Here is a 23,160-nt window from a genome sequence, read left to right as displayed (position 1 = left end):
AATGTGTTTGGCACTGTGCATGTGGCATGGGGGGGCACTGGCTAGCCTCTTCATCTTCTAAAAATCTCTTGAATTCCTTCATTCCCTTAGGTAGCCTTTCTAATATTTTTTTCTGTTTATTCCTGTTTATAATTTTAATATGATTTCAAGAGTATCATGTGATCTATGTAATCAATAAACCATCCATACTCAGTAATCATATTTAAATTATTAGTTATAAATGTATTATTTTTATATTTATTAAACTCATTATAGAATAAAAAGTGTATTTAAATTCATTTGTAATTTTGACATTTTTGTTACATATCTTCTTTTAATATCAACACTTGTTTTCTAGGTTCAAAGGAAAAAATTAAACATGAAAATTAAAACTGAGTTACAATCTTATATTGGTATAAAACCTGTCAGCAAATAAGATGTCTGAAGAAGAGGTTATTTCAGAAGAGCTAGAGGATATCACTAGTCACTTCAGGAAAGAATCTAAATCACAGTTGGTGGAAGAACCTGGATTTATTAAAGAAACACCAGATTTATTAAGGGAAGGTTATGATGGGAAACCTTCTGACCAAATTTGTGAAACACGTCCTAGAATGGATACATTAGGTATGCATGAGGATATATCAACACCCTCCTCTGAAAGTAAGTCTAAGAGAAATGAAAAACACAGGGAACCTCAATTTTCCGAAAAAGTCACTACATGTGACGGCTTGCAGTCAACAACTGAACCTTTACAAAGTCCATCATTATCGATTACTGATATGATTGCTGAATATCAGGACTCTGTTGACCTATCTCATGAAACAATAGGAAAAATTAGCTCACAACTCTCTGAAGAAAATCAGAAAGGACTTAACTCAGGGTCAGATAACCTTACTGTTGACCTCAGAGCCAAGGGTCTACAAGAATTCCCTAAAGATATTTTTAAAAAAATATATGTAAAATATCTATATTTAGATGAGAATGAAATAAAAAATTTTAAAGGAGCAGACTTACATGATCTCCTAGGACTTGAAGTTCTGTCCTTGCAAGATAATGAGTTATCTTCACTTCCACCTGAAATCCAGTTACTTCACAATTTAAGGAAATTAAATGCCTGTCACAACCAAATATCATATATTCCTGAAAATATATCACAGCTTTGGAATATCAGGGAACTATATTTTGATGACAATTACATTGAGAATTTTCCTTCTGGCTTAGAGAATCTCAGAAACTTGCAAATTTTAGGTTTGGGTGATAATAAGTTAAGACATATACCAGATACTCTGTCTAGTTTAAAAAACTTGAGCATTCTCAACCTGGAATATAATGAGTTAACAATATTTCCTAGAGTTCTGTGCTTCCTTCCAAACTTGGTTTCACTAAGTGTTTCTGGAAACCTGCTGAGCAGTTTGCCAAAAGAAATTAGGGAGCTTAAAAATTTAGAGAAACTTTTACTGGCTCATAATAAAATTACATTTTTGCCAGTGGAAATTTTTCAATTGCTCAAGATGCATGCTCTCGAACTTTCTGATAATAAATTAGAAGTTATCTCACACAAAATTGAAAATTTTAGGGAACTTCAGATTCTAATACTCGATAAAAATTTATTGAAAGAAATACCAGAGCAAATTTCTCACTGTGTAATGTTGGAATACCTTAGTATTCGTGATAATAAATTAACAAAGCTTCCTAAGAACATCCACAAGCTTAAAAATTTAAGAAAATTCTATGTAAACAGAAATAATATAGTGAAAATGCCAGAAGATATCTCACATCTTAATAATATGATCAATCTAGGCTTCTCAGGAAATATAATCACAGATGTTCCCATTGAAGTAAAAAACTGCAGGAAAATAACTGAAGTTGAGTTGAGTTATAATAAAATAGTGTATTTTCCAGTAGGTCTGTGTGCCTTAGAGCATCTTAATTATTTGAATATTAGTGGAAATTATATTTCAGAAATACCTGTGGATATATCTTTCAGTAAACAACTGCTTCATTTAGAGTTTAGTGAAAACAAACTCTTCATATTTTCTGATCACTTATGTTCTCTTATTAACCTTCAATACCTGGATCTTGGTAAAAACCAAATAAGGAAAATTCCACCACCTATTTCCAATATGGCATCACTTCATGTTCTTATCTTATGCTGTAATAAATTTAAAATTTTCCCTATAGAAGTGTGTACTTTAGCAAATTTGCAAGTACTTGATATTTCAGAAAACCAAATAGAGAAAATCCCTTCAGAGATCTGTAACTTAAAAGGAATCAAGAAATTAAACATCGCAAGCAATCATTTTATGTATTTTCCTACTGAACTCTGTCAACTTCAATCACTGGAAGAGCTGAATATAAGTCAGATAAATGGGAGAAAGGTAAGAGACTGATACTTTGGGCATTGGGGGAAAGGTGGAATTGGAGGGGATCAGAATCTAAACTGAAATGTATGTATATGTGTTTTAAATTTAGCTGGACTCTTATTTTTTTAAAGATAGACTTTTTTTTTAACCACAGACATGACTTACAAATATACTTCTCAATTCAAAGTTTAATAGAAAAATATTTCATTAAAATGAAATGCCAAGTGAAGTTGACAATTTTATGCATTTCTTTTTATTTTAGTTTAATTATAAAAGGAATTTTAAAATTATGGATTAATATGAACACAGTTTTGGAAATTTTAAAAATTTAAGAAAAGTAAAAAAACATTCACAAGCACGTTGCTGTAATATAACTACTAGTCATATATTGACAGTGTACTTTAGTCTTTTTTTTCTTATGTATATAGTTTTATAAGTAATTATAAAAAGGTTATATTCAAGTTTAACTTCTGTTTTTACTTAATGTATCATAAGCATTTTCCCATGATATAATTCTTATAGCCAATATATTATGTAACTAATCTCATTTAGAGATGTTGTGATTTTCATCATCATAAATAATGCTGTGATGAACTTCATAAATAAAGCCCTTTTTATATTTTATTATTTCCTTAGGAAATGTTTTTTTTTTGGGGGGGGGGGAGACAGAGACAGAGAGACAGAAAGAAGGATGGCTAGGGATAGACAGGAAGGGAGAAAGATGAGAAGCATCGTTGTAGCTTGTTAGTTCAGTGATTGCTTTCTCATATGTGCCTTGACCAGGGGGCTCCAGCAGAGCGAATGACACCTTGCTGAAGCCAGAGGCCTTGGGCTTCAAACTAGCGACCTTTGGGCTCAAGCCAGTGACCATGGGGTCATGTCTATGCTCCCATGCTCAAGCCAGTTACCCCGGCAACTCAAGCCGGTGACTTCAGGTTTCAAACGTGGGTCCTCTGTGTCCCAGTCCAACTCTCTAATCACTGCACCACCGTGGTCAGGCAGGAATGATTTCTTAAAATTGCTAGATCAATGAGAATGAATGTTCTTACAGTTTAGCATTCCATTTTACCTAAACTCTAAGAGTGAATTTTATGAACTACTTTTAAAAAATCAAAACATAACTGATTTATATTGTTACAGTAATGAAAAGGACACTATCTGGCTTCTTTAATTTGACCATCACAGTCAAATTAAAGTCCTTGATAGAGGCGAGGGAAGGAAGGAAGGAAGGAAGGAGGGAGGGAGGGAGGGAGGGAAGGAAGGAGAGGGAAGGAGGGGGAAGGAAGGGGGAAGGAAGGGGGAAGGAAGGGGGAGGAAGGGAGGGAGGGAGGGAGGGAGGGAGGGAGGGAGGGAGGAAGGAAGGAAGCCCGCCTGACCACGCGGTGGTGCAGTGGATGGAGCATCGGACTGGGATGCGGAAGGACCCATGTTTGAGACCCTGAGGTCCCCAGCTTGAGTGCGGAATCATCTGGTTTGAGCAAAAGCTCACCGGCTTGGACCCAGGGTTGCGGGCCCGAGCGGGGGGGTTGCTCCGTCTGCTGAAGGCCCATGGTCAGGACACATATGAGAAAGCAATCAATGAACAACTGGGGTGTCGCAACGAAGGGCTGATGATTGATGCTTCTCATCTCTCTCCGTTCCTGTCTGTCTGTCCCTGTCTATCCCTCTCTCTGACTCTCTCTCTCTGTCTCTGTAAAAAATAAAAATAAAATAAAATGAAAGAAAGTAAGAAAAAGAAAGAAATATAGGTAGGTAGAGGGGTTCTTATTAACAGATGGCTTTGAGAAGCACTGGGCTCTCTTAGAATCACAATAAATGTTAATATATTAAATGCTCAGAAGAGTCCTGCATTAAAAAAACGGGTTTTTGTCTGTTTAATTCATAGTTCCCAAACTTTTATCACCTTTCTTAACCTAATACCTCTCTATTATACATTTCCAGGAAGGCTACACCAGGAAATAGTTGCTTAAGTTCAATGGAATGAATAATAATACATGTTGTGTTTTAAAACATGCTCTGGTATTAAAAGACACTTTTTCTGTATTATAATCAATGCATTCCTTATCTAATTTATAATCCTCTCACTTTCTCCTCTTGTATCTAACTATGTTAAGTCTATAGGTTGTATCGTTAATTTTCTCTTTTCTATTAATTCCTTCCTAGGCCATACCACCACATGCACATGGACATAACTGCAGCTGATCTCTCACGTGGTGCAGTCCCACAGTTCTTAATTTCCCTGGAAATCTTGTTCCTTTATTCTTCTATTGTCTCAAACTCAACATAACTTTAAACTTTATCTTTCTTCCCTTGAAACCTCTCCACTTCTCTTTGCTATGCCAATCTAGAAATCATGGAATTGTCTTTGTTCCTCTTCCATCACCATCACACTGAATCTTATACTAAAATTGTCTCATTGAAAAAATGGACCATCTCCCTCATTTTCCAGTGTCACTGTCTCCATCCTGGTCCACCGTCATCACTGACATCATGCCTAGACTACTCTAGGAGCCTCCTGACTATTCTGTCATCCAGTCTCCTTCCTTTTATCAGAACTTGTCAAAACTATCAGACATCATCATTCCAGAGGACTGTTCTCTGGAATCCAAATTGCATATCTTTTGCCTACTTAGATTGAGTGATTGCAAAGGCACCATTCCTCATCATTACATTGTTTCAAAGGTTAACAGACAGAAAAAAAATGATTTGCAAAAACTCCTCTACAAAGTGACTGGTAAGATCACTTTGATAACTTCTTTGGGGTAGAAGTGACATACCCAAAGGATTAATTTATATAACAGCAGATGGTCACTAAACAGTTACCTGAAGATGGGTCAGGTTAAACACTACGCTTTTATTTTGCCAAGTGAAGAATAGTGCACAAAAGGAATCTTCCTTCCATAGTAATCTATCATCATCACATAGTTCTTAGGCATTTCCTGTACAAAATTTTGAGCAAGTAGTTAAAGAATATTTGTTTGGGGCATGGCTGGTTGGCTCAGTAGATAGAGTGCCAGCCCAGTGTGTGGACATCCCAGGTTTGATCCCCAGTCAAGGCACACATGAGAAGTGATTATTTGCTTCTCTTCCCCTCCCTTTCCTGCTTCTCTGTCTTTACCCCTCTCACAGCCAGTGGCTTGACTGGTTTGAGCATCAGGCCCAGGCACTGAGGCTAGCTTGGTTCATCCAAGTATTGGCCACAGATGGGGGTTGCTGGGTGGATCAAGGTTGGGGCACCAGTGGGAGTCTGTCTTTCTCAATCTCCCTTCCTCTTGCTTAAAAGAAAAACAAGAATGTTTGTTTGAAAGAATGTCAGACTAGCCTGACCAGGCAGTGGCGCAGTGGATAGAGCGTCGGGCTAGGATGCAGAGGACCCAGGTTCTAGACCCCGCGGTCGCCAGCTTGAGCACGGGCTCATCGGGTTAGAGCAAAGCTCACCAGCTTGGACCCAAGGTCACTGGCTCGAGCAAGGGGTTACTCGGTCTGCTGAAGGCCCGCGGTCAAGGCACATATGAGAAAGCAATCAATGAACAACTAAGGTGTTGCAACGCACAACAAAAAACTAATGATTGATGCTTCTCATCTCTCCGTCCCTGTCTATCCCTCTCTCTGACTCTTTCTGTCTCTGTAAAAGAAAAAAAAAAAAGGATGTGATTTCACAAAGAATAAAAATTAAAAACATAGGTTATTAAAAAAAAAAAAAGAATGTCAGACTATGCAGCTGCCCACATGTCTTGATCTGCCTCCTACCTCATAGGCCTGGCTCTCCGGTCTTGCCATAGCCTGGTTCCATGTTCCTTTTTCTAACAGATCTCCTTCTCTAAACATCCACATATCTGCTATGGTACTGTTTATTTTGGCACTGGGTTACCTATTACTTAAGGCTATTTCCTAATTGTTTCACATAGTTACTCTCCTTGAAGTTAGGGACTGTTTCTTATATTTCTTTTATATCTGGAAGAACACTGAGCACAATATCCAGTATTTATCTTAAAAAGATATTTCTGAGGGACCCGTATATTCAAAATTCTTTTATTTACTCATAGAACTTCCTTTATTTCAAAAGCCACTTATGATGGTCTTATTTCTCTGAATGTACATATTTTTTCTTCACCTTGGCAGAGTATCTTAATTTCTGTTATTTTGCAATACTTTTTGTACTAGGAATATTTATTTAGGTTACATTGCTAAACTATGTGAATATATGCTAAAGGGGTTTATTGAGCCTTTACTCAAAATGTATCATGTTTAGGAACATATACACAAAAAATATAAAAGGTATATTAGCATTTAAAAAGCCAAGGAAAACATACAAGGAATAAAAAGTAATTCTGATTAAAGTAGGAATAATGAGATTAAGTGTGGGACAGAATAATTGGGAAAGAATTCAGGGAAGAGAATAAAGGAAAGCAAGGTCAGATTTAGGAACGGGAGATAGGGATATGGCGGCCATGGACACCAAGTGTTTAGAGAGTGAGGAAAGCTGGTTAACAAGCCTAGGGTTGAATCAGTAGGATGGGTCAGACTGAGGAGGTACTTGGATGCTATACAATATGTGGTGAGCTTTGGCAAGGGAGTTAGTTGCAAAGAATTTGTGACAATGAAAATATCTCCTTTTTAAGACCAAAATTTCCCTCTTCCATTTGATTTTAGAAATTTTAGTGGCCCTAGATCTGGGGTCCCCAAACTACAGCCCGCAGGCCGGCGGCCCTGAGGCCATTTATCCGGCCCCCGCTGCACTTCCGGAAGGGGCACCTCTTTCACTGGTGGTCAGTAAGAGGAGCATCTGCATCCTGTCCTCCTGGAGTACTATATGTGGTGGCGCCACAAAGCACAGCGTCACTCACATACAGTACTACTTCCAGTGACGTGGGATGCACACATCACAGCTCCGGAAGTGCGTCATATCACTTGTTACAGCTAGCAGTGACAAATATGGAACCGGACATTGACCATCTCATTAGCCACAAGCAGGCCCATAGTTCCCATTGAAATACTGGTCAGTTTGTTGATTTAAATTTACTTGTTCTTTATTTTAAATATTGTATTTGTTCCCGTTTTGTTTTTTTACTTTTAAAATAAGATATGTGCAGTGTGCATAGGGATTTGTTCATAGTTTTTTTTATAGTCCGGCCCTCCAACGGCTGGAGGGACCAGTGAACTGGCCCCCTGTGTAAAAAGTTTGGGGACCCCTGCCCTAGACAATTGGCTCAGTGGATATAGCATTAGCCCGGTGAATGGATGTCCTGGGTTTGATTCCCAATTAGGGCACACAAGAGAAACAACCATCTGTTTCTTTCCCCCTCCTACTCTCGCTCCTCTCCTTCCTCCCCTACTACAGCCAGTAGCTCGATTTGTTTGAGTGTTGGCCCCAGGTACTGAGGATAGCTCTTGTGGTCCAAACACATCAGCCTCAGATGCTAAAAATGGTTTGATTGATTTTAGCATCGGCCCTAGATAGTCTTGCCAGGCGGATCCCAGTTGGGATGCATGCAGGAATCTTTCTCACAACCTCCCCTCCTGTTACTTAAAAAAAAAAAGTTTTAGTCATGAAAATATTTATTAAAAATATAATCGTTTAGCCTGACCAGGTGGTGGCACAGTGGATAGAGCACTGTACTGGGACGCAGAGGACCCAGGTTCAAAACCGCAAGTTCGCCAGCTTGAGTGCGGGCTCATCTGGTTTGAGCAAGGCTCACTACCTTGAGCCCAAGGTTACTGCCTTGAGCAAGGGGTCACTTGGTCTGCTGTAGCCCCCAGTCAAGGCACATATGAGAAAGCAATCACTGAACAACTAAGAAGCTAAGGAACAGTCAGGCCCACTTACCTCTCCTTTCTGAGGAGGAAAAAACAAGAAGAGCTTACAGGGGCAAAAGTCAGCTAGTCATAGTTTAACTAGTTCCTATAGTTCTCTGAAATGACTGAAGCCACTTGCTAGACAAAGCAAAGAAGATAGAACCTATCTGAAAACCCCCGCCTCTTTTCTTAAAAGCCTCAGGAAACAATGTTTACGTGCCTTAATTAAAAATTCCTACACTAATCCTGACTTACCCTCCCATCCTGGAGTTATGAGAGTGACGTATACCTCTAGAGCAGTGGTTCTCAACCTTTCTAATGCCGTGACCCCGCAATACAATTCCACATGTTGCAGTGACCCCAAACCAAAAAATAATTTTGGTGGCTACTTCATAACTGTAATTTTGCTACAGTTATGATTCGGAATGTAAATACCTGATATGCATTATGTATTTTCCGATGGCTTTAGGCGACCCCGCTGGGGTCGCAACCCACAGGTTGAGAACCGCTGCTCTAGACAAAGGGATCACAGGGATCACAAGCCCCCCCCCCCCCCTTGCATGAAAACCTGTATTCTGTAACATTTTATACGCTTTTTAATAAGCATCGTTTTGAAATTCTTTGTATGTACAAAACTTGTAAACTAAGCAAGCAGGGACTAGCTTTAGACTTCCTAATAAGTAGCCCCAACACTCTTAGCAAAAGTAACTTCATTTAGCTTCTCTCATCCTAAACTAAACATTTCCCACTATTGTGGCGACAGGGATAGGCTATAAATCCTAGAAGGTTTGGGAATGTCTTTGTCAGATGTGTAAAACATTCATCATTACTGTGTTATCTTATGGTCTTAACGTGTAGGAATGTTTTTTCCTTTTGATAGATCCTTTAGATAAATGTTGTAACAAGACAGCAAAAACTCAATAAGCTTGTTAATAAATGACTTTTGTACCATGCTCCCCCTCTTTTTCCTCTAACCAGTATGTGATTATGTCTATAAAAGCAGCCTCAGAGCTAAATTCTAGACTGCATGATTTGGGATTATGCCTCGTGCATGTCGCTGGCTTAATAATAAAGCTCCTAAAATTTCTTCTATAACCTACCTTGGTGTCTCTGTGGAATTCGCTGATTACAATACTTTATAACAGGTCAAGGCACATATGAGAAAGCAATCAATGAACAACTAAGGTGCCGCAACAAAGAATTGATGCTTCTCATCTCTCTACCTTCCTGTCTGTCCCTAGCTGTCCCTTGCTCTGTCTCTATCTCTGTAAAAAAATAATAATATATATAATTATTTCATCTTTGTTACAGTTAACAAGACTTCCAGAAGAGCTGTCTAATATGATTCAACTTAAAGAACTTGATATCTCAAATAATGCAATCAGAGAGATTCCAAGTAATATAGGGGAACTGAGAAATCTGGTTAGTTTAAATGCATACAACAATCAAATAAGTTATCTGCCACTATCTTTTCTATCGCTAAACAAACTCCAGCGACTAAACTTAAGTGGTGAGTGTCAAGCATTTCACTAACAATAACACAACAGCAAACAGATAAGATAACATATTAAGGGTCTATTGAAAGGAAATGGCTATCATAGGTACAGAAAATGTGAGCAGAACATAAGGTCCAGTTTCTTCCCTGAAAGAGGTAATGATCCAGTTGGGGAACCAGAACATTTTTTCATTCTGTCTTCTCTGCCTGTACCCTCTCTTCCCTTTCTGCACCTGACCTTATCCCTCCCTGCATACACATTCTACCTACACAACCTTAGGTCATTTTCTGTTTTCCCTTCTCTGCTGCCTTTCCTGATCCCACTTCTATACCCTATTACCCTATTATATTCTAATACCTTTCAGTCTTTTACAAAATAAGTCACTACATAACAAACAAAAAGTAAAACACTCTCTTTAACGATTTCCCAAAGCACAACAAATACTATACTAGTATTTTAAAAAATAATTTTCATTACGAAATATTTCAAACTTATAGAAAATAATAAGCACCTATGTATCTATTTCCAGATACAAAGAATGTTGATTTTGTGACATTTACTTGATATTTTTTATTGTTAAGAAATAAAATAATAGAGTTGAAACCTCTTTTGTATCTCTCCCCAAACTAAAAGTAACCACTATACTGAAATTGATGTGTACTATCCATGTTTTTATACATATATGTGTATACATTCATAAAAAGTATTGGGCTTAAACTTTATTAAAACACAATATATGGTATGTAATTTACCATTTTCTAATGGTTTTTTTGGTCATACTTCTAAAATTAATCCATTTTAATATAATGTAATATAATATATACATATTTATTCATTTAAAATACTGTATAATATTAAATTATATGATTAAACAACAATTAATCCATTATCCTGTTGATAGACAATTAAGTTGTTTCCAATTTGTTTGCTATTGTAAATATCCTTCTACATGTTCCTGGTAGTCATCAGCACTGAGTTTCTTATTTTCTCATTACAAAAGTAATGCATATTTATTTTACAAAACATTACAAGAAAACATGTTTGAAAGTTAATATTCCCCTTAAACCCATAGGCAAAGACAACCATCACTGATAGATTTTTTCTATTATTCCATTATTCTCTTCCATATTCTAATCATACATTTATTAATTCAATATTTACTGAGTACTTACCATGTATCAGGCACCATTCTAGATACAATAAAAATTACAGGCACTGAGTTTCTTTAGCACAAAGCTATAAGTAGAATTGCTGGATCAGAAGGTATATACATCTCCAATTGTATCAGATTTGGGCAAATGAATCTTCATAGTGGTTTTACCAGCTAACCACAAGAACAGTTGAGTTTATGAAATTATATCTTTCAGTTTAATAAACATATTCATAATGGCAGGAAACCCTCTTAAATTTAGAAAAATTTCAGATTAAAAACAAAGCTTATCTTTTTGTTACCACTGTACCATTTGTACTACTGTACCAGTAGTACAGTAAAACCTACAGGAATGCACCAATTCTTAGATATAATGCAACTGGCATTTTCTCCTGAAGCCCAGAAATCCCAGTAAGATGGCAATGCAGGTGTGCATCAGTCATTTCATTAATTTTGCAGTAAGTCATAGTAACTCAGCCCTTCAATTTAACTTTTTCCACTTTTGTGCTATGACAAAGTTTTACTGTATTTCAGGAGGGTTATATGTCCAAGTGAAGGACATGACATACTCCTCTCACCTATTATATGTGCATGAAAAAAAGAAAAGGAATAAAATAGGCTGACCAGAGCCTTCTGGTACATTGGAGAACACAGTATCAAATGGAAGCATAGTTCTCTGGAGGCCTTCTAGTACAGAACCAAGTATGTTATTAACTACATAACTGAAAGGGTAAAAAGAGAATTTTAAGGTTATCTCACAAAGGTAGTCACCCTATGGCTGAAATTAAAGTTGGAAGTATTATAACTTAAAAGCTTGAAGGAGGGGCCGTATTGAAGGACATCTGAGGATGGAGCACTGCTCAGCTTGTGCTGGTTTCTCTGAGCTTGGGGTTTAGTGTGTGTGTGTGTGTGTGTGTGTGTGTGTGTGTGTGTGTGTGTGTGTGAGAGAGAGAGAGAGAGAGAGAGAGAGAGAGGGAGAGAGAGAGGAAGAAAGAGAGAGACAGAGAGAGAGAATGCTAGTTTTGCCAGTGTTGGGAAACAGCAAACTGTGTTCTGCTGTTTCTATGGGCAGGCACAGCGGCTCGTGGGGTAAAAGCGTGCAGAAGGAGTGACACAGTTCAGAAGCCCACAGAGGTAGGTTTGGAGCTAAAAGAAAATTGCTAAACAATTGGCATGCCCACAGTCACCAACTTTTATTGCTGAATCTGAAGTCAGAAGGACTGACTTCAAATCTTGTAAGTTCATGTTTCTTCCATTCATAAAATAAAGCTAACAGGAATACCTGTCATAGATGTGATTTTTGACTGAATGAGATTTTGAAAGCAGGTAGCATACTGTAAAAGTACCATTCAAACAAAAGACATCTGGTGAATAATCCCTCTTTGTCACTAACTGTAGTGAATTTAGGAAGATAACATCAGAATCTTAGTTTTTTCATCACAAGATAAGAAAACTATATAAGTGATCACTCACTAAGAACAGAAATTGATGCAGTTTATGTTGTTGTTTTTTAAAAACAGATGTTAGCCTCTCCTCCAAGGAGCCAAAATATCAGATGAAAGGAAGGTAGATGGACATGAGCTGCTTGTAGTTGTCCCCAGGGAAGAGCCTCTCTCTCTCCACAGATCTGCATTGTTAATGCCATCGTGCAGGCTTTTATCATCCCTATCTGCAAGGCTGCTGGTTATGCCACTATAGTTGTATGTGTTTACAACTGGCATCTATTCTGATGGCCCATGCCTGTGCTATACCAGTTGTTAAATGCTCTGAATAGCATCATTTCTTATATGGATGAGTGTAACAGTCTCTGAAAGGACTCCCACCTATAGTCTCTTTCTTTCCCCTTTGTTATTGCCAGTATTTTAAAATATTTTATTGATATATATATACACATATCAAAAAAGTATATATTGCCTAAAAATTAAAAATATAACTACCATATGATCCAGCAACTCTATTTTTGTGTATTCATCTGAAAGAAACAAAAACAGAAACTTGAAGAAATATGTACCCCCATTTTCAATGCAACATTATTTCTCAAAGGGTCCACCAATGGCTGGATGAGTAAATAAAATGTAGTATATGTATATTATTATTCCTCCATAAACAGAGGGAAATCTTGCCATTTGTGTCAACAAGATGAACCTTGAGAGCATCATGCTAAGTGAAATAAGTCAGATAAAGAAAAATACTGTATGATCTTACTTATTTGTGGAATCTTAAAAACAAAACAAAATTCATAGATACAGAGACAGACAGGTGGTTGCCATAGGTGGGGGAAAAGTGATAGGCAAAATGGGTGAACGGAGTCAAAAGGCACAAACTTCCAGTTATAAAATAAATGGATCATGGGGATGTAATATACAGTATGGTGACTATATAATTATACTTTATGTATATTTGCAAGTTGCCAAACAGAGTAGATCTTAAAAGCTCTTATCACACACAAAAAATGATAACAATGTATGGTGATGGCTATTAAGTAGATCTATGGTAGTGATCATTTCCACAATATATACAAATATCAAATTATGTTGCTCACCTGAAAATAATATGTCCATTATATCTCAAATGTTGCCACTTATTTACTTCTTTATTTTAGTGAGAGGAGGGGAGGCAGAGAGACAGGCTCCTGCAAGTGCCCCAACTGGGATCCACCTGGCAAGCCATCTATGGGGCAAAGCTCTGCCTATCTTGGGCTGTTGCTTAGCAACTGAGCTATTTTTAGCACCTGAGGTGGAGCCCATGGAGCCATTCTAGCGCCCAAGGCTAACTTGTTTGAACTAACCACGCCATGGCTTTGGGAGGGGAAAGAGTGAGAGAGAGAAAGAGAAAGAAAAGAGGGAAGCAGAGGGGTGGAGAAGCAGATAGTTGTTTCTCTTGTGTGCCATGACTGGGAATCGAACCCAGGACATTCACATGCTGGGCCAATGCTCTACCACTGAGCAAACTGGCCAGGACTATCTCAAATGATAAAAAAGTATGTATTGTAAGTGTACAGTTCAATGAATTTTCACACACTGAAAAAGCCCATATTTCAAGACATAGATCAAGAAACAGAACATTTCCAGAAACCCTTTATTGCTCCCTCCAGTAATTTCTCTCCCTTCTCACAACCAAGGTTAACTATTGTCATGATTTCCAATAGTGTGCCTTAAATGAAATCGTAAAAAGTATGTACTCTTCTGTGTCTGCATTCTTTCACTCAACATTGTGAAATTCATTAATATTTTGTGTAGCTGTAAACAGTTCACACAATGCTGTATCTAGTCCACTATATGAACATACTCTTCTATTTATTCTGCTATTGAATATTTAGTAGGAAAGCAATTGTTTCCTTGGGGCCAACTGAACTATTTGCTTTCCATCCTTTTAAATTTATTGGTACTAGCTTTATAACCCAGAATATGGCCTACCTTGATAAACATACCATTTACTCTTTAAAAACAGTATTCTGTAAATATTTGGTACTGTGTATTATTAATAGATATTCATATAGGTCTAGTTGATTAATAGTTTTGTTAGATTCTCTGTCTTTACTGGTATATATGTCTTGCTACGTTAATTGCTTACAGAGGGATGTTAAAATCTACAACTATGGTTGTAGAATTGTATATGTTTTGCTTTGTCAATTTTAAAAAATATATTTTGAAGGACTGTTATTAGCTTAGTCTCCACTTGAGGGTGGACAAGGCTTAGAGGCACCATTCTAAAGAACAGTATGGAAAGGAAGAAGAAATCCAAACATTATATTGGAGAAACCTGGCAGATACTATTTTAGCCAAAGTATCAAGTTTTATATTCCTACTGAAGCTTGAAGGAATCAAGCTTCATACCCCTATGAGATACGATGAGAGCACTTCACCTCCATGGTATTCTTCCCAAAAAGCTAAAACCCAGTCTAATCATGAGAAAATGTATCAGATAAATACAAATTAAGGAATAGTCTACAAAATACCTACCAGTTTAACTCAAACTGTCAATGTACTGAAAAATAAGAAAAGATTGAGAAACTGCCACAGACCAGAGGAGACCAAGAAGACATAACTATGCAGAATCCAGGAATGGATTCTGAAGCAGGAATAGGACATTGATGGAAAATCTAATGAAATCCAAAAATGTCCAAAGTTTACTTAATAGTGATGTGCGATTTGACAAATATAACACAATAACATGAGATGATAACATTAGGGGAAACTAAAACTAGCTGAGTCTACAAGAACCTTCTACAATTTCTCCAAGTTTTCTGTAAACCTGAAATTATTCCAAATAAAAAGTTCATTTAAAAAATTACCATCACACCTACTCGGTGAAGTCCTTTTCTGTATTCTAAGAGGACGGCCTCTTTTCTCATTTTGCCATCCTCTATGAGCGAAAGAAACCACTGCCATTTCTATACGTCTTCCTTTTCAATCCTAGGGAGTGGACAACTAAGAATCTACGATTCTTATGATTTACCAGCATTTTGAGGGTTCGCTGGTACTTTGCCAGAAAGGCACAGTAGATGCCCTATAGATATTATTATTATTATTATTATTTTATTTTATTTTTTTCTGAAGCTGGAAACGGGGAGAGACAGTCAGACAGACTCCCACATGCGCCCAACCGGGATCCACCCGGCACGCCCACCAGGGGGCGACGCTCTGCCCACCAGGGGGCGATGCTCTGCCCCTCCGGAAGGTCGCTCTGTCGCGACCAGAGCCACTCTAGCGTCTGGGGCAGAGGCCAAGGAGCCATTCCCAGCGCCCGGGCCACCTTTGCTCCAATGGAGCCTCGCTGCGGGAGGGGAAGAGAGAGACAGAGAGGAAGGGTGGAGAAGCAGATGAGCGCTTCTCCTGTGTGCCCTGGCTGGGAATCAAACCCGGGACTTCTGCACGCCAGGCCAACGCTCTACCACTGAGCCAACCGGCCAGGGCCTATAGTTATTGTCTTCATAGTTTTCTTTTACAGAAAGGTACAACTCAATTATATATATTTTTTCTATTAGGAAATAATCTTACAGCTCTGCCTAGTGGTATCTGCAACCTTTCTTCACTGGAGGATATAAATTTTGATGATAATCCTTTGCTGAGACCTCCAGTGGAAATCTGTGAAGGAAAACAATTGTACACTATTGCATGCTATCTACAGAGGGCAGATGAAAGAGACGGTAGGTGATGAGTGACTAGTTTATAAGTTATATATTTCTAGTATCATCTGTAAATTACATGACAGTTTGCTTAAATTAGAGACTTACAGTCAGGCAGAGACATTAAAATATTTATCATCTTCCCTTTTCAGAAGGTTAAAATTTTATTTTGATAATTCAGATTATTTAATGTGGGCCCAAACAAACTAAATTATTGAAAACAGTTAAATCCAAGTGGAGGGTGGTCTGCTTCCAACCTATTGGTCTCAAGGCCCTTTGATAGGTTTTTCATCATGGTTATGTCCAGACTCAGAGAATTCACTCCCCTATTTCTCCATCACTTCCAATCTATATCACCATAGGTACAGTGGTCCCTCATCTATCGCGGGGGTGAGGTTCCAGAACCCACCACAATAAGCAAAAATCCACAAAGTAGTGAACTTATATTTTATTATTTATATGTACAGAACACAGTGCTCTGGTTTGTCGTCCCCATCCATCAGCCATAGTGTGCCCTGTACGATCTCACATGGGCAAACTAGCTCAAGTGGAAGCGGCCGAAGCTTCATTTTCCATGTGTGTCTTTGTCTACTCATCTGCTGTACGCTATGTATTTTATTTTAATTTAATATTCTTTTTTTAAAATTTTATTTATTTATTTATTTTTTACAGAGACAGAGAGTAAGTCAGAGAGAGGGATAGACAGGGACAGACAGAAACGGAGAGAGATGAGAAGCATCAATCATTAGTTTTTTGTTTTTATTTATTTTTATTTATTCATTTTAGAGAGGAGAGGGAGAGTGAGAGAGAGAGAAAGAGAGGAGAGACAGAGAGAGAGAAGGAAGCATCAACTCCCATATGTGCCTTGACCAGGCAAGCCCAGGGTTTCGAACCGGCGACCTCAGCATTTCCAGGTTGACGCTTTATCCACTGCGCCACCACAGGTCAGGCAATCATTAGTTTTGCGTTGCCTGTTGCAACACTTAGTTGTTCATTGATTGCTTTCTCATATGTGCCTTTACCGCAGGTCTTCAGCAGACCGAGTAACCCCTTGCTGGAGCCAGCGACCTTGGGTCCAAGCTGGTGGGCTTTTGCTCAAGCCAGATGAGCCCATGCTCAAGTTGGCGACCTCGGGGTCTTGAACCTGGGTCCTCTGCATCCCAGTCTGACACTCTATCCACTGTGCCACCACCTGCTCAGGCTCAATTTAATATTCTTTTAATATGTTTTAATTAATATTGTTTATATTTTTTATAGTTTTCAATTTTTTAGGCTAGAAAATGCTTATTTTACTGCAAAAATTAATTTAAATAATAAATATATAAAAATACTTATATATCACAAAATCCGTGATATAATGAAAAATCCACAATACAAAATTAGATATATTCAATATAAAAATCCACGATACAGTGAGACCACGAAAAGTGAACCACGATATGGTGAGGGACGACTGTAGTTCTAAAAGTCATATTTGGCCTTGAAGGAAGTCCACAGATCCTTTCTATTGATGACAGTCAATATTTGGCCCACCATGATCACCTGTCTGCAGTTGTTCCTTCTTCTGTCTTTAAGTGCCCACTGGTTGTCCTGATTATTTTATAGAGCAGGTCCATTTTCTCTAGTTGCCCTTCCATTGGACCAGATGGAGACTGGTTTCTCCAAGTCTCTGGGAGGGAAGTTTCACGATCCAATTTTTTCCCTGGGTCTGGGTTCCCGACAACTAAGCTTTTTTCCTATGACTCTGACTTTGCTGCTCACTGTCAATCCTCAGAATGAATTCAGATTTAGGTCCTCCATTTTAATGCAGTATTTAAGAAGTATTGAATTAATTTAATAAACATTGTTCCAGACTTGCTGAAATCTGGATGTCTAAAATCTGAATATACAGAGCTGTCCCCAAAATTACTCTATTATTTACTCTTGTCTTATGTAATCAGAAGCTTACATCAGCATAATCTCATAACCTGGTGAGATGATAACTAAAAATGTACAGTCATCTTGTAAGTCACATATACATCCATATACATGGTTACCATCAAGAAACTTTTGTAAGACTTGAACCTCATTGATGGAAAAAACCCAAGAAATAAAATTAGGCCCTGGCTGGTTGGCTCAGCAGTAGAGCGTCGGCCTGGCGGGTGGGATGTCCTGGGTTCGATTCCCAGTCAGGGCACACAGAGAAGCACCCATCTGCTTTTCCACCTCACCTCCTCTTGTTTCTCTCTCTCTTCCCCTCCTGCAGCCATGGCTCCACTGGCGCAAGTTGGCCCTGAGCATTGAGATGGCTCCATGGCCTCTGACTCAGGTGCTAAGAAGAGATCAGTTGCTGAGCAACTGAGCAAAGCCTCAGATGGGCAGAACACTGCCCCCTATTGGGCTCGCCGGGAGGATCCCAGTTGGGGCATATGCGAGTGTCAGTCTCTGCCTCCCTTCCTCTCACTGAATATAAATAAATAAATAGATTAATTAATTAATTTAATTAAAAGTCACATTTGCTGTTTTCTCTAACTTGCTGACCAAGTCAGTTCTGCTAATTATTATCACAAATATGGGACATTGTGTGGTAAGTTTATTTCTATAAAAGTTTTTAGGGAGCCTGACCAGGCGGTGGCACAGTGGAAAGAGCATCGGACTGGGATGTGGAGGACCCAGGTTCGAGACCCCAAGGTTGCCAGCTTGAGTGTGGGTTCATCTGGTTTGAGCAAAACTCACCAGCTTGGACCCAAGGTCGCTGGCTTGAGCAAGGGGTTACTAGGTCTGCTGTAGCCCCATGGTCAAGGTACATATAAGAAAGCGATCAATGAACAACTAAGGTGTTGCAACGAAAAACTAAGGATTGATGCTTCTCATCTCTCTCCGTTCCTATCTGTCTGTCCCTGTTTATTCCTCTCTCTGATTCTCTCTCTGTCTCTGAAAAAAAAAAGTTTTTAGGGATTTTGAAGGATCCATAACTAATTCCTGGTAGGTAACAGTACTTTATAAAAGATATGAAAATTTCATGATTCAACCACCTTGCTAAAATTCTGTTACTAAAGTTCTTGAGGAAGGAGGACTCATGTGGTTCTAGCCTCTATGGTGCAAGTACAATGGGCAATGGCAACTGATCAAAGTCAGTAAAAGCAAGAGAATCCTAGCCATTCATCTCCTTTCTTTACGCCCGAGGGGTCTTCATACTACAGGATGGGTACCCAGAGACAGTAGAGAGGATGTCATCATGGGGATGTACTTACTGAACAATTAATAAAGAACATGGGGTTCTTTACTAAAAATTTTACTTAGAAGGTTGAGTTTTCATTTCTATCATTAGAATACAATCTAACTTGAGGGATTAATGGTATGAATATAATTTTTAAAAAACCCAGAAAGCACAGAACATATTTGAGTTGATCGCAGAGGGGTGAGAGATTGCTAGTTCTTTTTTTTTATTTTATTTTTTTAAATTTTTCTGAAGTTGGAAACGGGGAGGCAGACAGATAGACTCCCACATGCGCCTGACCGGGATCCACCCGGTATGCCCACTAGGGGGCGATGTTCTGCCCCTCTGGGGCGTCACTCTGTTGCATCCAGAGCCATTCTAGCGCCTGAGGCAGAGGCCACAGAGCCATCCCCAGTGCCCGGGCCATCTTTGCTCCAGTGGAGCCTTGGCTGCGGGAGGGGAAGAGAGAGACATAGAGGAAGGAGAGGGGGAGGGGTGGAGAAGCAAATGGGCGCTTCTCCTGTTTGCCCTGGCCGGGAATCAAACCCGGGACTCCTGCACGCCAGGCTGATGCTCTACCGCTGAGCCAACCGGCCAGGGCCAGATTGCTAGTTCTTAAAAATTCCCAAAGTACCTTGGGTCAACAACAACAACAACAAAATAAGTATAGTTCAAATTAGTTAGAAGCTTTTAAAATTAAACTACAACTGTCCATATCTAAGCCAACATTCATTAAATAAGTGACCTGAATATAAAATATAAAATATACATATATACACCATATTTATAGTAGGCATGAACTTGGCTTCTCAACATACTACATAAAGCACATTAAAAAGCTAGTTTATATATCAAGTTTTTACTACATTTTACTTTTCAATTTTACTTGACATATGCATTTGGTGGGAGCACAGAAGAAACTTAGGTGTAATATTAACTTAAAATAGATTATGTTTTTCAAAAGTGATGACCCAAATTTTCTTTCATGTTCAAATGTAGAGAAAATCTTAGAAAAGATCTTCAAGATAGTTGCCAACAACATCACTGAAACAAATTTTCAATTTTTGTGTCAAAAATTAAAACTGGTAATCTCAGAAACTGATATGTCTACGAAGAGGTATGTATGAAAGACAACATATAGTATAAGCTTATTCTTATGTTCTGATTTATATTATATTAATATTACATGGTTGTAAACCATTCATATTAACATGAACTCTAATTTGCTATAAAACACTGATTTTAGTTTATTATATATTTGTGACCCGTGTTGGTATGGGTAGTAGTTAACAGCAAGGGACCTGAGTCTGGCCTGTGGTGGTGCAGTAGATCGAGTGTAGACCTGGAACACTGAGGTCGCCAGTCCAAAAACCTGGGCTTGCCAGGTCAAGGCACATACAACGAGTATGCAATGAACAGCTGAAGTGAAGCAACTATGAGTTGATATTTCTTTATTCCCCCTCACTCCCCTTTCTTGCCTGGCTGGATAACCTGATTGGTTAGAACATGACCGAAGTGCAGAAGCCGCAGGTTTGATCCCTGGTCAGGGCACGTACAGAAATAGATCGATGTTCCTGTCTCTCTTTCACTCTCTCCCTTCCTCTCCCTAAAACCAATAAAATAAACATTAAAAAAATATATTTTTTTTAAAAAAAGGCAAGGGCTCTGAGGATGACTTAAATTTCAATCAGTTTTGAGATTAAAATTTGATTTAGAAAATTAAATTTAATGGTGTGACATTGATCAATAAGAGTACATAGGTTCTAGGAGGTAAACATTCTATAGCATTTGAATTGTTGATGGTGTTGTGTGCCCATCACCCAAAGTTAAATCATTTTCTGTCACCATATATTTGTCCCTCTTTACTCCCCTCCCCACCAACCCCCTCCCCTTCATAACCACTTCAGTTTTATCTATGTCCATGAGTCTCATTTTTATATCACACCTATGTGTGAAATCATATAGCTCTTAGCTTTCTCTTTTTTTTATTTACAGAGACGGAGAGAGAGAGTCAGAGAGAGGGATAGATAGGGACAGACAGGAATGGAGAGAGATGAGAAGCATCAATCATTAGTTTTTTGTTGCAACACCTTAGTTGTTCATTGATTGCTTTTTCATATGTGCCTTGACCGCGGGCCTTCAGCAGACTGAGTAACGCCTTGCTCGAGCCAGCGACCTTGGGTCCAAGCTGGTGAGCTTTTGCTCAAACCAGATGAGCCCGCGCTCAAGCTGGCGACCTCAGGGTCTCGAACCTGGGTCCTCTGCATCCCAGTCCAACGCTCTGCCCACTATGCCACCGCCTGGTCAGGCAGCTTTTTCTGATTTACTTATTTCATTTAGTAGAATGTTCTCAAATTCCTTTAACTTTTCTGTTTCTCAGTTTCTTCATTGGCAAAATGAATACACTTACCTAAAGTTGCCATGAGATACAGTTATCAAGCATGTAGTGCTGTAGCAGTAATGGACTGGTTTATGGTAAATAATCCATAATTATTGTTTTGAGGTTTTGTGTAAATCAGAATTGAATTTTTTTAGAAGATTTTATTTATTGATTTTACAGAGAGGGAAGGAGAGGCGGGGGGAACGGGAAGTAGTTGCTTCACTCTAGCTGTTCACTGGTTGCTTGTCGTGTGTGCCTTGACCAGGCAAGCTCAGAGTTTCAAACCAGAGACCTCAGTGTCCCAGGTTGACACTCTATCCACTGCGCCACCACAGGCCAGGCCAGAGTTGAAAGTTAAACGAATCGATTATTTTCTACAAGAAATCAAGGGGTGGTACAGGGCTGACATTTCCTTTCTATGTGCTAAAGTCTGCTACATTTTTATATGGACTGTCCTTACCAATTATTTTTTCTTCCTTTCCAAGTGAGAAGAGGAAGATAGAGAAACCGACTTCCATATGTGCCCCAACCAATATCCACCCATCAACCCCTGTCTGGGGCTGATGCTCTGCCCATCTGGGGCCATGCTCACAATTGAGCTATTTTTAGCACCTGAGGTGGAGGCTCCACGGAGCCATCCTCAGCACGTGGGCTGATGTACTTGAACCAATTAAGCCATGCCTGAGGGAAGAGAAGAGACAGAAAGAGAGAGAGAAAGAGAGAAAGGGGAGTAGTGGAGAAGCAAATGGTTGCTTCTCCTGTGTGCCCTGACAGAGAATTAAGACTGGGACATCCACATGCTAGGTTGATGTTCTCATTGAGCAACTGGCCAGGGCCTGCCAATTAATTTAATCCCCATTTCAATCTGGTAAATTGCTCTAAAAACCTATATATACAAAAATATATTTAATTAGTTTAAAACAATTGTATTTACATATTATTTAAACATTTTTTTCAGCACTGTTCCATTAAGGGAGAGAGTCCACCAAGCACTTGATAGGTGGAAAATGCAAAGTAACAACTTGTCCACTGCTGTTTTAGGAGACCAACTAACTCGAGCACTAACTATGATAGGAGCATATGAAATAATGGACAAAATAAGAGCTTTCAAACTTTTTACATGTGCAATTAAATTCTGAACAGTGTACCCTTAATAAAAACTGAAAACTTATGATGCACCTATACAATTAAAACTGGATATAAGAGAATTGCAGGTCATGTCTCTTTATATGCATTTCTAAGAGATGATGACATTTTATGACTACCATTCTAATATGTTAAAATAAAATATCAAACACCATTTTGTACATTTGTTCTATTGCCCTGGAATTATGGTAATGATTTTTTTTTTTTTTTTTACAGAGACAGAGAGAGAGTCAGAGAGAGCGATAGATAGGGACAGACAGACAGGAAAGGAGAGAGATAAGAAGCATCAATCATTAGTTTTTTGTTGTGACACCTTAGTTGTTCATTGATTGCTTTCTTATATGTGCCTTGACCATGGGGCTACAGCAGACCTTGCTTGAGCCAGCGACCTTGGGTCCAAGCTGGTGAGCTTTGCTCAAAGCAGATGAGCCCGCGCTCAAGCTGGTGACCTCAGGGTCTCGAACCTGGGTCCTCTGCGTCTCAGTTCGATGCTCTATCCACTGTGCCACCACCTGGTCAGCTG

At 38.8% G+C, this 23,160-nt stretch overlaps 1 protein-coding gene across 1 annotated transcript; it reads left to right on the top strand.

The window, feature by feature from the left end:
* The first annotated feature begins 416 nt into the window (after positions 1-416).
* On the top strand, positions 417-22,652 carry LRRD1 (leucine rich repeats and death domain containing 1). Its single transcript, XM_066354279.1, has 5 exons — positions 417-2,357; positions 9,450-9,648; positions 15,772-15,933; positions 20,111-20,228; positions 22,450-22,652. The coding sequence occupies exons 1-5, from the start codon at positions 417-419 to the stop codon at positions 22,628-22,630; spliced, it is 2,601 nt and encodes an 866-aa protein (XP_066210376.1). The 3' UTR covers positions 22,631-22,652.
* Positions 22,653-23,160: the final 508 nt, after the last annotated feature.

The sequence above is a fragment of the Saccopteryx leptura genome, chromosome 12 (assembly GCF_036850995.1).
Source record: "Saccopteryx leptura isolate mSacLep1 chromosome 12, mSacLep1_pri_phased_curated, whole genome shotgun sequence".
Classification (NCBI taxonomy): Eukaryota; Metazoa; Chordata; class Mammalia; order Chiroptera; family Emballonuridae; genus Saccopteryx; species Saccopteryx leptura.
This window is presented reverse-complemented; position numbering and strand designations above follow the sequence as displayed.